Below are 15,669 nucleotides of genomic sequence, written 5' to 3' on the forward strand. Positions count from 1 at the left end.
ATGACATCCGGTCAAGTTCTTCAACAAAACTTTGCATCCTTTATTAAGGGACAATAAAACTTGTACAAAGAATAAAATTCTTTTTAAAGGTCCTTATCTCCTTGATACCTTGAAAGTTTTATTTCAGTTTTTTTCTTCATCTTCTTTTCGTTTTTTTTTTTTTTTTTTTCAAATCAACATCAACCGTTCGTTCACTCACAGCAGCCCAGCGTTCAAAACAACTTTAAGCAAAAAATCCCGATTTTCCACTCAAACAACATCAAGGACGCAAGAATGACGACAAACGATGAACAGTAGAGAAAAACAAAAATTTTTTTTTTCAAAAAAAACTTTCTTTCAAGTCTTAATGCAGTTTTTAATGCATCTGGCCTCTTTCGCTGTTGAGCGTGCCTAGCAGACGGTTTGGTCGTTACATTTACTCTGTTGTCTGGGTTTGGCGGTGTGTATGTGGGCACAGGGTTGTAGGTACTCGTAAAGAACGAAACAATTACAACAAAAACAAAATTTAATTTTTATTTTTTCATTTTTAAAAATTTCAAAAGGCGTTTACTTTTAAACACAAAAGACCTTGAAGCACCACCTGTCAAACTGAAAAATTTTTCATTAAAATCCGTCACAACTGGTATACGAGTATAAACATCCACTTTTTTTTTTGTTTTTGTTGCTTTTTTTGTTTCGTTGAATGCATCCGGCTTCCATCATAGGAGTTTGAGTTTCAGAACCAATTGTTACTATAGAAACCAACAATCCTCCTCAAAAACATCATTCCAAAAAAAAAAAAAAACCATCAACAGCGCCATCCAGTGGTGATGGGGGAACTCAATAAAACAACAAACGTTCACTCTGAAATGTATTTTTATTTTGCAACATTTTCTCGTCGTTTCTTCTGTGAATTTATATTTTTTTTTTTCATTTTTTTTTTTATTATTTGTTTGCTCCTTCCGGCCAAACTGCCATTCTCAGATGACGCTGGTGGAATTGCGGTAGGTCGAAGATCTCGCTAGTGATGGCTCTTCGTCGTCGTTGTGTATAATGTGTTTGTGTTGTACGCTATCGATTGATGGCTATAAAGCAGCAGTAAGGAAGAGCAGAATAATGTACATTGCATAGTTCACTCGTTGTTGTAAATCGAAATTGCACATTTTATAGCAAAATAGTCCTCGGTGTATGTTTTGTGTAAGGAAACAAACTCTTGCACTTATATAAAATATACTCGTATACACAACATTGAAAGAGAGAAGAGAAGAAAGCTTCAGCACTAAATACCTCTATGGAATCCAATAAAAAAAGAATTGACGGCATTCAAGTCTTTCAACATACTTTCTCTGAACTTAGGGGCATCAGAATGCACCCTTTTATAAGAATGTTGTTATCGGATAGTTTAATGGAACACACAACACATATCACGAAGAGACGTAGAATTTTATGGACGTTTTTGTTGTGTTTACTTGCTATATGTTGCTTTTTTATGCTGTATAACATTGATAAACCAAACCCTTTACTCTCTGTACCCTGAAATAGACAGAAATATAAAATGTCGGTTATATAAATAGAAGCAGAATTGAAAATTCTCATCATTGTGTAGTTGCAGCAAGCAGAAGCACTCACAGAGGAAGTTTATTGAAGGGAATTGGGTCTAGACAGTGTTGCCAACGTAAATGTTTTTAAAAATGTAAACTTTCGGACCACACGGAGAAAATATAACGATAGGGATAACTTTACTTCTAGTGTATTAATTCAATTAAAAAAAAATGCTTTGAAATAAAAACAAAATATGTATTTATTGCAACTAAAAATTAAAAATTCAAAAAAAAGTGTATTGCAAATACAAAATTTTCTGCATTGAAAAAAAAAAAAAAAAATTCAATACAAAGTGTGTGTATTAAATATTTTTACTTGAGATATTATATTTACTTGCGATATAGGTACTATATATCAAGTTATGCATTCGTACAAAAAAAAAAAAAGTTGAGATAACATTTTTCCATGACATTACGATGGTATCTAGAGAATGTCAAAAAAGTGGGTCCCGGAAGTCCGTCTGTCTGTCTGTCTGTATAAGGAGCTACAGCCTAAACGGATGGTCCGATTGACTTCAAATTTGGTATGTAGTATTTTTTGGAGACTCTCCCGAGGGGTTTTTTTAATTAATTTTTTTCTACCAAAAATAACGGTACTTCTCATATACCGGTTTTATTAAAGTTGAAATTGCTAAAAAACGGCTCTAACGATTTTGTTTAAAAAATTCAAATAATAGTTTTAAGACAAGGTCTATCTTTTAATGAAAACATTTTTTTTTTGAAAATCATTATTAACGGTACCTGCCATAGAACCGTTTTTTTTTCAAATCCGATTATCTCCAAAACTGCTTATTCGATTTCAAAGAAACTTTTTGTAAAGAAGCATTTATATAATTTAAATATAAACCAAAAATAAAATTAAAAAAAAAATAATTTTTGGATTTTTAAAAAAATTTTGAAATTTTTTTTTGAAAAATCAAATTTTCGAAAACAGGACATTTAACTTTTTTGAAATTTTGTTTTTAGATGTTGATAAGTGATTTCTACAAAATGGCATACCAATTTTATTTTTAAACTTTTTTTCCAAAAAATTATTTAAAAAAAATTAGTTTTTTAAAAAACGGCTCTAACGATTTTGAAAATTTTTTTCTAAAAATGCATGTTAATATATCAATCAAAACTGCATACTTGTTTTGGAGGGCAATTTAATTTCAGATTTTATTTTATTTTTTTTTTTTAACGAATTTTATTTTTTTTCCAAATTTTTATATAAAAAGTCTTAAAAATTTAAGCAACTTTAACTCTAAGAGCAAGTTCGTGCCCCAGTCGTGCATTTTATTTTTTTTTTCAATGCAGAACATTTTTGATTTTACAATAAAAAATTTTTTTTTTCAATGCAAAATATTTTTATTTGCAACAAAAATTTTATTTTCAATGCAATTTTTTTTTTCATTTGCAGAAAATTTTTGATTTACAATAAAAAATTTTTTTTTTTTTCAATGCAAAATATTTTGAAGTTAGGTACATTAAATATTTTTTTTTTTAATGGAATTTTTGTATATGCAATAAATATTTTTAAAAAAATTTTTAATGAAGAGCAAGTGCATTAACAATAAGATGATGAAAGTTAAATATACCACAATAAAGCTTAAATATACAAGAAGTACCTACTCGTATAGTTATAAATTATCCCTGCGTTATTTTATCTCCTTGCATATTTTGGAAATCGAAACTAAAATTTGTTTATCTGTCTGTCTCTATCTTGGACTGTTCCAAACTCTTGAAGCGATTTTATGAGTTGTGGCAAATTTTAATATGGAAAATTGAAATTGTATTTTTAGGATTAAAATTAACGGTATCTTTCATACGACAAATTTAGAAAAAATCGTTTTTATTTTCTCAATGACAACTCTAAGAATTTTGATAAAAAAAATTGTGGGCTTTTGCAAATAAGTTCCTAATAGTTAAGTCATAGAACCTTTTCTTGATTTCTGACTTACTCCTAAAGCACAGAAGCTTTTGAGTAGTTGTTTTGTTTGATTTGTTTAACATTTTTAAAACCCCATTTTTGGATTTTTTAAATAAATTGTTGAGTCTTTTTTTTTGACCATTGAAAAAATTTTGTCTTAAGCGGTTATTAGTTAAAAACTAATTTATAAAATAACTTATTCAAATAACGTCAAACGACTGCTGCTGACATTGGTTGTCAGATGGTTTCCAAATCGGTGGATGTGGTACATATTGTGAGGTTTTTGCACAATCCGGGTCAAACTGTTAGACACATTTTTGAGTGTTGGTGGGTAATAATTCATGTTTGCAAGTAATAACGCATCTTTACCTACATTTTTTACTTATCATAGAACCGTTTCTTAATTTCTAAATTTCTCCTAAACTACTTAGCCGATTTCAACAAAAAACACCATACAAAAGATTTTAAATATCTGTAGGTAGGTAACAATACAAAATTTTTACAAATCACATTTTTGGATTTAAAAAAACTATTTCGTTAAAAAATCAATTTTTTGAAAATAGGCTAATGTATTATTTTGAAATTTTATTTTTTGATGATCATTAATAATTTCTTAAAAATGGCAAACCAAATTTATTTGTGTGTTAGAAATTTTTTATATTTGGCTCTAATGATTTAAAATTTTTTTTTCCTAAAAATTACTTTTTATACAAGAAATCAAATGGCATACTACGTTTTGTGTTCAAAATCATTTGAAACTGTGGTAAAGTACATAGTAAATAAATTTTAATATATTTTTACTTTTTTTTTATTTAAAACTCCTCAAGAAATCTAGTTAGGTATATAATAATTAGTGGAGTAACTAAAGATCAAAAACGGCAATATTAGTAAACCCGGCCGAACAGCTTAGATTTTGATGATCTTTTTTTTCAAACGTAGGTAATTAAAAATACTTTAAAGTCTATAGATTAAAAATTGCCGGTGTTGCCGTTTTGATTTTGTAAATTTAATTGAAAATTTTTGTGAAAAAAAAAAAAATTAAAAAGTATTTCATTTTCGGAGAAATTTTTTTTAATAGAAGTTTTGAAAAAAATTTAACTTATTTTTTTTTTTTTTTAAGTTTAACATTTAAATGTAAAATTATTTTGTATTCATTCAATACCCCTTATTGTTGAAAGGTAAATAGCAAAAGTTTAAAGTTCTTATTTGCCAAGGTCTTTGAGAAATTCAATTATTTCAATGCAAAAATTCGGTTTTTATCAAGAAAATTCGATGAAATTGAAGTAATTTTTATATTTTTTTTTTTTCAAAACTGTAATATATATTACCTTTTCCTCTTCGGAATTCAACTGAAAATATTTATGGCCAAACATTTTTTTAAATAAATTCATATTTTACTACGAAAAAGTTAAAAAAAAGGCCATTTAACATTTTTTAATAACGTTTTTTTTTCCAAAATTTTGAGTTGAGGACTATTCTTTCAAAAACTCTTGATTAAATTTAGGGGATTTAAATTTTACAGATAGAAATGAGATTCTGGCTTTTTAAAAACGTGTCTGTAAATATTGTAGGTGTTGCCGTTGTGTACAAAATATTTTTTTTGTGTTTGACGTCAGTTTGTGAGAAAATTGCATTTATCGCTTAAACGATGGAAGATTGTCCCTTACTCCCTTAATTTTTTTTCCTTTAATTACCTAGAGAATCTTTAGCTATCATTTGTTTTATGAAATTTAAGCAAAAAAAATTTTATTTTAATTTAAAAAAAACAATACACGGCAACATCGGCAATTTTTAATCTATAGACTTTAAAGTATTTTTAATAACCTACGTTATTCAATCGTTAAAAAATCGTCAAAATCAGAGCTGTTCGGCCGGGTTACCTAATAATTTGCTTAAGTTACTCTACTAAATTATTTGTCCCTACTTTTAATTGCAAATAAAGTTTAAACATTATAGCTTCTTTTACCATATAAGAGCAAGTTCATACGTGCGACAGAATCATGCAGTTGTGATACCCTGTAGTGCAATAGTAAGTGTGATGGACTATCGCGACAAAGGTCTGTGTTCGTATCCCAGCCTTCACCTGACAAAGCCTTTAAGAGTATCATTGTCAAGAAAAAGTGCATCTAGGTAGTAATTGTAAGATAGTTATGGGGAGGAAATGGTGGAGAAGCGAGGGGTTAGGGAATACATCGATTTGTAATTTTATATCTGAGAATTATATTATTTATATTAAATTAATTCATGCAACGAATGTGTATAGTTTCAATCTTTCATTAAAACGCTTATAATTAGCTTTCTAATTTTTCCCCTTTAAGTAAACTAACATTTCAAATACTCCCTCTGCAAATGCAAAAACCCACAAAAAAAAAAAATAGCAATTCCTTAACAATTACCACACGACACGTACAATGAATTGTGATGCAGATATACATATATTATTTATCTTGTATCTATATCTACAATTCTACATAGTGCAATTTATTTTCTCCAAAACTCAAACTGAAAACCCTAAAGTGGTAATAAGCCCAACGAACCATGAATTCATATTTTCAATTTTCGCTGAAAATGCATTCATATCCTTTTGTCCTTCAAATTCAGTGCACACAGGCAGACAATCATGAGATGATGATGATGCTGATGGGTCTTTCTCTTTGCCTTTCTCCTCTCTTTTTCTTATATTCGTTATATAGCTCCTCTATATACACTATTCACTACTATATGCTGCTCCGAATGGTAGAGAGGTACCTACTTTTCCTTATCAACAACTCTTTCACTGTCACGTTCACGTTTTTCAGCCGCGTGTATTTTTCATCTCACCCCCCATTCCACGTTTGGTATACGGTTCCTTGTACCGTAGTCAATTAACAATTGCACAAAAGGATCTCATGTTCATCTCTCTCACAAAACAAACTCGGAAAAGCCATCAGAGGAGCCTCAGCCTCAGTCGGGCTATATGAAGAGGGTGTAGGTGTAGGGAGCGGTAGCCCTTTACAGAATCATTATGCAATTCAACTCATAAGCAAATTATCCTGAATATACACGCAAATATATAAAAGTTTGCTTACACAAAACAAACATACACAACACACACACACTCACACGCGTCGTCATCATCGTCGTCGGTCGCCAGCCAAGTAGATACAGAGTACTTTATTATTATTTGCACTAAGGAAGGTCCTTTTGCTCCTCCACAATCCTCTCATATAACACAGAGGAACGATATGCTGCTGCTGCAGATGATGATGATGTAGATGGAATTCAAGCACTGATAGGGGGCACCCGGGAAGAAAAAACGAATAAATACAACAAACAAGGACGACCATGTTGTATCCATCAGAATCACTCGTGCATTTCATATTTGCACATCGCGGTGCGTGTTGTGTGTATATGCCATACGCTGATTCTGATGAAACTATGATAAGCAAAACTTCACGGATGTAGGATACGAAAATACCGAGTCCTTTAACATATCCGACCACCATCAGGCTATTTGTTCTTTGGAGGGTAGAATATATGTATGAGAAGAAGAATAAAGTACACTTTCTTAATAATTTCAGCCAAATACCTAAATTGGAGTAATATTTCGCGTAATATTTTGTATTAAAGGATTTTCTAATTGGGAATTAACAAGTTTTTCACTGTGAACGCACCAATGAACCGATAACCAAACTCTCAAAAACTTAAAATATTAAATTTGTAATTTTTTTTTCCTAGAATTCTAGAAAGAGAGAGAAGAAAAAATGTTTGGTTAGAAATATCTCAGGAACCAGACCTCCAAGAAACTTTTGCTTGGAAATTATAAATAGAGATCTTTCTTTTGGTATCTCACTCGATGAATTTGAAGGGAATTTTTTAAAATGCATTCTGGATTTTTTGGATTTTTTTTCGAAAATCTTTAAAAAAATCAGGGTTGTAAAAATATCAATTGAAAGAAAATGCATTTGAAATAATAAGAGGTTGTCTGCCGGTTTACGGAAGATGATTTTACGTGATAACGTCGTCAGAAAACAGGTTGTTTGCTTTTGTTTAAAATGAGTCAATTGAAGCGTTTACTTTTTTCAAACAATCATAATTTACAAGAAAAAGCTAAAAAAAATACCTTTTTTTATTTTCCCATTATATTAATTTTTTTATTTTAGAAGCTTAGAAAAAAAATTATGCATTTTAAAAGCCAAGAATTTATAAGAATAAAACCATTTTTAAATTTTTACAATGCGCAAAAAGTATAAAAATAATTTATTGAAAACAATCATTTTCATCAAAAAAAGCAAAGAAAACATGAATTTTTATCTTCTCACGTCATTAATTCCATTTTTTTCGCTTACAACCTATTAAAAATATTATACCATATGAAAGCTGTTTGTATCATATATCGATCAGGTTTATGATACATCTACAAAAAGAGCTAGAATTTTTTGAACTCGATTAAATTTCATTAAAAAAAGCAAAAAAAAAAAAAACATTTATTTTTATGTTCTCAGGCTATGAAATCAATTTTTTCGTTTGATAACCTGAAAAAATATATACCATGTGAAAGCTTATTATTTCACCTTTCATATGACGTATCAATCTCATTTCTTTATTCCTGTATCTATTAAAGAGAAAAAGATAAAAATAAAAAACTATGAAAATCGTTTAAAAACGGTTAAAAGACGTGTTTTTTAAAAAACTTGTTTCTTCCGTTATTCAGTCAAAACTCACTAAACGATTCCTACACGTTCTATAAGTTTGAGATTTTTTGAACTCTCCAAAAAAAAGCTAAAAATCAAAAATTACCCAAAAATACGCCTAAAAAACAAGGTGTTTTTCAAAAATTCATATTTCGAAACGCAGAGTGTTGGAAAAAAATCCGTATCAAATGCCTAATTTTTTTTCCTCATCTTTCACCTGGCATCTTTAGAATTGTCAAAAAAAAAAAATTCCTTTACCCAAAATCATCATTTTGTTATAGCCCCAACACGTGTACAACGTTCGAACAAAACGTTATAGGTTTAAAATTTTTTTAGAATTCAATGCAGTTATTCTTAAATTAATCTCATCTATCTATAGCAAAAAAATCAATACTCTACGACTTCGCGTTTAGATTTTAGCCCAAATTTCATCTTTCCGTTTTACCTATGTTTACCCTATTAAATGACGGAATTTTTAAAAATCCTTCATTTGGATTAAGCTTTAGGTTATTATCTTTCAAACAAGCTACAGAAGATTTTTGTATCTCTAATAGTTTATTTTTAATTTTTAATTGAAATTTTTTGCCGCACTGCGAAAGTGCGAGAGTGTAACGTTAGAAAATGGCGTCACTTTTTTGTGGTGGCTGCCATGGTTCATCGATTTATAAGACGTTATCACGTCAAAAAAATAAAAAAAGTGCCCAAAATTTAGTAGGTACTAAATAATCCAATTCATCATTTTTGAAAGTGTTTCAGTTAACGTTTTTTTTTGAGTTTGGACAACGTTGGTCTGTCAGTTTTGCACAGTATTTGCTTACGTTTTGACTTTTTTTTCCAATTGACGTTCAGTCACATTTGGTCAAAAATGTCAAGCGTGAAATTTCGTTATATTTGTCTATTTTTGGAAAATATGTACAAAAAACTTACATTTATTTTAAAAATATACCAAAATATGCAAAAATATGCACTAACGATTGAATGACATTTCAAATGAAATCTCCTGATTCGTATAAAAAATTTGTTGCCATGCTTCTAAGGTGTCCCTAAAAAACATGCATTTGCATGAAAATACGATCCCTACTTATAACTATTTTGAGTTTCGAAATTTTTAATAGGTACATTCCAAGTTTAAATCTAGAAGCTCGACTTTTCGAAATATTCCAAAAATTCATTTTTCGCAATTTTTTCAAAAAATTCGTATGAGGTTATTATATGAAAGTAGTGTGATAATGGAACATGTTATTTATAGTCCGGTCAGTAAAGTTTTTTTTTACTATTTAAAGTCTCTAATATTAAGTCGTTTGTTTAAAGATGTATGAAATAAATGAAAGTGTGACGCTAACTTAAACTTTCTTTTGCCTCAGATTTTTTTTTTTTAAATAACTTTAAATCAAATTTTTTGTTATCTATTTTGTAAATTGCCACCTTACTTTAACTACCTACATTTTTTGCCTATCCTTTAGATAACAACTTAAAACCAAAAAAAAATCACAAAATTGAATTCTGAATTAAATTCACTTCAAATATTATCAATAAAAATTCTTTCATGTGAAATGCATTCACAGGAATTGAATTAATTCCTGTTCAATAACTTTGCTATTATAAACATTTTATATATTGAATTCATAAAAATGTATAGATCCGATTTTTATATTCTCTTCTTTTCATTGTCGTTGTTTTTCGCGCCTATTTGCCATTAATTTTATTAAAAAACCTCCATTTAATTGTTTTTCTCTTGAACATAAAATATTACTACCTACTTCCGATTGTCGCTGTAATAATAATTGACTTCAATTTAAATACCATTTAGCCGCAAGCTTTGACGTTTTATTACCTACCAAACACAAAAAAAAAAAAATACCAACACAACCACCACCAAAATGTTTATCAATAAAATCTATTGTGTTGTTTCCACCATTTGAAATTATTATCCATCATTGCTTACCTTTCCTCTTATTCGCATCATGAGTCAATAAATTCTAAAGGAAAAAAACACCACCAAAGGTACCACAATCAACCCCAGCCCCTATTTCAGCCCCCATTGAAACCATTTCTTTTAATAATAAGAAAGTTAAGTAAAAATAAAATAATAACATTTTTTTTTTCTTGTTTCTCTTTTTAGAACTCACAGTGGCGCTAAAAGACGTCTACGTGACCGTACCAACTGCCGTTAAACGTGGCGATAGCGCAATGCTGGCGTGCAATTACGACATCGAAAATGATACCCTATACACGGTGAAATGGTACAAAGGCCGGCGGGAGTTCTATCGCTATACACCCAAGGAGAATCCGGCGATGAAAATCTTCAAATTACCCGGAATTAATGTTGAGGTAATCGAAATTTATGTAACTGTTTCATATCTTAGATTGAATGGTGTAGGTATACAACCGAGGAGGTTAGGTTAGGTAAGTAAGGTTACTGTTTGGTTCCTAGTCCTTTCCGTGTCGTTTTATGTGGAATCTCTCTAGCCACGTTTTTTTTTACCAATAAAAATATTTCCTTTTTTTTTCTTCTTCTTCTTGGTGTTCTGGCTCGAATGTTGTAAAACACACACGTGGTTATTGCCTCCGGCTAAGGATATGAGGTTTAACGAATTCAGGGAAAATAATTTTAAATAAAAAAAGGCTTATAGGCTACTTTCATGTAATATTTTTATTTTTATTTTTTTTTTTGTGAGAAAAACCACACATTGGCTTAAGGGTGGAATAGGTTCCGGTGTTTAACTTTTCCATGAACCTTCCGACCATTTCCTTTCAGTTAACTTCAATATGTAGACAATAATTGCAAATAAATATTCAAATAACTTGAAGGCATGAATGAATATATCAAGAGTTGAAAAAAAAAAAAATTAACAACTGTCCTTTCTTTTTGTGTAGAACAAAATTGTACTACCCCGCGGTTAAATTCGTGGTTTTTCTTTAAATTAGAGATTATTGGATTAGTTATGTTTTTGCACATACACACAACAGAGGGAAATTTTCTCTTTATTTTGAATATATTGTAAAATATGTTTTTTAATATAAAAAAAAAATATATACATAATTTTGTTGTAAATGGAGAGAAATTATTATACAGTCGCAAATTGTATATACAATATGAATGAAATAATAATATTCCTTGAGGCCATTGTCACGTATCAAGGATATCTACATATTATGATGATTATTATTGTTACTAGGAATGTTTTGGAATATAGATATTTATGTATTTATATAACATCTCTGTATTTTGGGTGCGATCTCCTTCGTACATAAATGGAAAGAATGATAAGTAGATGTGGAAAATATGTTTTGATATTATTAAAATATTGGTTCGTTATTAAAATTTCGAGAGAAGCCTTAAGAAATGGCAATGGTATTGGCTAAAGCAAAATATAATAAACAAATTAAAAGACGTAGATAATGTTAGTTTGCTCCTTCAAATTTTGAGTACCGAGATTTTTAAAATTAAGGTTAATAAATTAGAATTTTTTTTTTGGAATTTCGAAAAAAAACAATACCTGCCTATATTTTTTAAATTTCCTCCAAACCCATCGAATGAGACATGAAAAGAAAGGTCTCTTAGAGCTCTACTCATAGCTGAAAACCAAAAGTTTCTTGGAGGTGTGGTTGCTGAATTATTAAATTTTTTTTCTTAGAATTTTTTTTTTCTTAGAAAAATTTTTTTTTATTTGGAAGCAAATAAGATTTGGTTTACAGATATGAGTTCACAGTAACCAGGCCTGTGCATTTAGGTAGCAAAAATGAAAATTTATTTTTTTCGGATTTTCGATAAAAATTCATGCCTATAAAAATTTCATTTTCAAAAATTTCCTCCAAATCCGTGGAATGAGACATGTAAAGAAAGGTCTCTTAAAGCTCTACACATAGCTGAAAACTAAAAGTTTTTTATAGGTCTGGTTGCTGAATTATTAACAGTCGAAATATTTTTTTTTTCTTAGAAATTTTTTTTTTCTTAGAAAAATTTTTTTTTTATTTGGAAGCAGATATTTTCAGATCAAAGTCTCGAAATAAGATTTGGTTTACAGATATGAGTTCACAGTAACCAGGCCTGTGCATTTAGGTAGCAAAAATGAAAATTTATTTTTTTCGGATTTTCGATAAAAATTCATGCCTATAAAAATTTCATTTTCAAACATTTCCTCCAAATAGCTGAAAACCAAAAATTTCTTATAGGTCTGGTTGCTGAATTAATAACAGTCGAACAATTTTTTTTCTTTTTCTTAGAAATTTTTTTTTTCTTAGAAAAATTTTTTTTTTATTTGGAAGCAGACATTTTCGGATCAAAGTCTCGAAATAAGATTTAGTTCACCGATATGAGTTAAAAAAAGCCAGGCCTATGCATTTAGGTAGCAAAAGTTAGATTATATTTTTTTCGGATTTTCGAGAAAAAATCAAGGTTGACCTAATAAAAGTAAATTTTCAAAAATGAAAATGAAATGAAAAGAAAGGTCTGTTAAAACTCTACACAAAGCTGAAAACCAAACGTTTCTTGGAGGTCTGGTTCCTGAGATATTTCCAACCGAACATTTTAGTTTTCTTACATTTCGAAAGCGATTTTCGAAAAAAGTTTTTTTTTTTTTTAATTTCCTTCAAATTCATCGAATGAAACAACATAACTGTGGGAAAATCCTTTTTTGGCGTTTAACTTGCACCATTTATAAATAATTTTGTAGTTTTATATAAAACTTCTTTAATAAATTCTTCCAAAACAATTTTTTTTCTATTTCTATTTACAGTCAACTCTATCAAATCAAAGTCATGTGACACTTGTTTCAGTGCCATTATCAATCACTGGAAAGTTCAGCTGTGAAGTATCAGCCGATGCGCCTTCCTTTCACACTATAATTCACACAGCTGAAATGGAAATTGTGGGTAAGTGAAACCAATACCTTCAATATTATTGACATTTATTAATTCCGCCATATTGTTTTTCTTATACACACACAAACCTTTACAAATTTACTGTAAAAAAATACATTTTTGTTTTTCGTTTTTTTTTTACTTTTTAGAACTACCAACTCAACGTCCAATCATAACTGGCATCCACTCAAGATATCGCTTAGGTGACGTCATCAATGGTAACTGCTCATCGGACTACTCAAAGCCAGCAGCCAATCTAACCTGGTGGATCAATGAGATTCCGGTAAGATGTCTTTAATTGAAAACCTTTCAGTATCCCCAAAATTTTTTTTATACATTAGTTTTGAGATATTATTTTACTCCCTCTTGGTAGTTTCGTTTCGATGAATTTATTGAGAGAGAGAAAGAGGGCTAAAAAAAAAATGAGAAAAAATATCAAAAACCATCATCATCAGAGTCACTCTTTGGTCCCCTCACGTACGTCACGAGCCGACACCAGCAAAGACGTTCATTCCTCGAGAACTCGACGAATAAAAATTCGAAATCAGTTGGAAATGGACGCAGAGAAATGGCTGAACATGAGCAACCGGAAATGATTTATGAACAAAAAATGAAATTTTTCTCAATTGCCCTGGTGAACGCGCCAAGTGGTATAGCGAGCAAATGGTGGCGCCATCTACCTACCATCCTATCCTCATCATATCGGCCTGACCGGCGTATGTATGTACTGTACAATTTCTAGCCTGGTCTCGTTTCATTTGGACGGGATACCGTTACGTTGTCGTAACATATGTCCAATATTGATTTCAAAGTGCCACCACCCGGCGCACCACACAAACGAACGTATACGTTATATTCTATCTTTCAGTCGAAACGAATGACGACGATGTACGAAATACGAGTAGCAATGCTAGTTATATTGCCGAGGATGATTAGGTGCCTCTGTCGGAGGGGCTTAGTTCGGTTCGAAGGACCTGAATCCCATACCAACTCTCGCCTGACCATTTTCTATGTCAATAATATTTTTGCAATTTTCTCTCCATGTGATGTCTGGTTCGAAAGGAATCGAGTTAGGTGATGGGGGCATACGTGCGTGGGTGGACATTTAATTTGCCCGAACATAAATCCTCTCGTTTGCCGTAAGCTTCACTAACATATAGAAATAGAGTTGATAGTAGAATAGGAGCCAGAAAAAGGATATTCTATTTATATAGCGTTCGTTTCCTTGTTCTTTGGTTGGCTAACTGTTTCTATGTGTGTGTGTATGTCGGTGACTATATCTAGACCTGTTTACCGGAAGATTAATTGGACTTTAAAAAAGGACACAACTCTGAGTTGTAGTGTTGTGAAAGATTTTCCAAAAAAAAAAAAAAAAAAAAACTATACGAGCTCCCAGTATTTCTTGTTGATGTTGTTGAACTTTTGTTTAAGGGTTATCGATGTGGTTGACTGGGTGACAATGTTGATAGTTGATTTTGTTTTTCACCTCTATCGAAGACAACAACAAAAACAAAACATTTTGAGTGGTCTATCTTTAGGAAAACCCTATAACAAAGGGTTATTGAACAGCCAGAGGATAAATTAAACTTTTAGGTCAATGGGGTCACAAGGAGGAGATAGTATAAGTTCGGTTTGGTCAGTGATGTCAATGGTACCTACCTAAAAGGGGTCCTTGACATCAATGAAGAGAAATTATTTTTAAATTAATTTGTCGCAAATAAGGTCTACCTTCCTGTGTAATTTATCTAAATATACAAAAAAAAAAAAAAAAAATTGAAATTTTTGACCTTTCTTCAGTTTTCTGGTATTTTTCTGTGAAGGGCTCGTTTTTGATTTATAATCATACCATTCATTTTAAAAGTAATAAAATTTCCTGCTGTTTGAGCTAAAGTACGATTCTGAGATCATAATACTTTCGAAAATACAGCTTTCCAAAGTTAGTCATTAATTTAGAATTTTAAAATTTTTGTTTGCCTATTTCAAATTTTAAATACATTTTTTTTTTCTTATTAAAAGTCCTTTTTGAATGCTTGACCTTTCTTCAGTTTTTTTCAGTTTTTACTTTGAAGGGCTTTTTTTTGGTTCATAATCATACCATTCATTTTCAAGGTGATAAGATTTCCTGTTGTTTGAGCTAAAGTGTGATTCTGAGAACTCAATAGTTTTCGAAATATAGCTTTTCAAAGCTAGTCATATTAATTTCGAATTTTGAAATTTTTGTTTGCCTATTTCAAATTTTAAATACATTTTTTTTTTCTTATTAAAAGTCCTTCCAAATTACATTCGAACGTAAGAGGTTTTTTCTTGATGAAAATTATCTAAAAATAAAAACAAAATATTTGAATGCTTGACCTTTCTTCAGTTTTCTCTGTTTTTAATTATAAGGGCATATTTTTGGTTCATAATCATACCATTCATTTTCAAGGTGATAAGATTTCCTGCTGTTTGAGCTAAAGTGTGATTCTGAGAACTCAATAGTTTTCGAAATATAGCTTTTCAAAGCTAGTCATATTAATTTCGAATTTTGAAATTTTTGTTTGCCTATTTCAAATTTTAAATAAATTTTTTTTTTCTTATTAAAAGTCCTTCCAAATTACATTCGAACGTAAGAGGTTTTTTCTTGATGAAAATTATCTAAAAATAA

At 30.0% G+C, this 15,669-nt stretch overlaps 1 protein-coding gene across 1 annotated transcript in view; it reads left to right on the forward strand.

Moving 5' to 3' along the window:
• The window catches only part of LOC129916648 (uncharacterized), a 158,065-nt gene that overhangs the window by 138,073 nt on the left and 4,323 nt on the right, over positions 1-15,669 (forward strand). The window contains exons 2-4 of the mRNA XM_055996734.1: positions 10,285-10,493; positions 12,902-13,037; positions 13,175-13,308. Coding sequence (XP_055852709.1) covers positions 10,285-10,493; positions 12,902-13,037; positions 13,175-13,308 — 479 coding nt within the window. The remainder of the gene's footprint in view (positions 1-10,284; positions 10,494-12,901; positions 13,038-13,174; positions 13,309-15,669) is intronic.

Source organism: Episyrphus balteatus, chromosome 3 (genome assembly GCF_945859705.1).
Source record: "Episyrphus balteatus chromosome 3, idEpiBalt1.1, whole genome shotgun sequence".
Lineage (NCBI taxonomy): Eukaryota > Metazoa > Arthropoda > Insecta > Diptera > Syrphidae > Episyrphus > Episyrphus balteatus.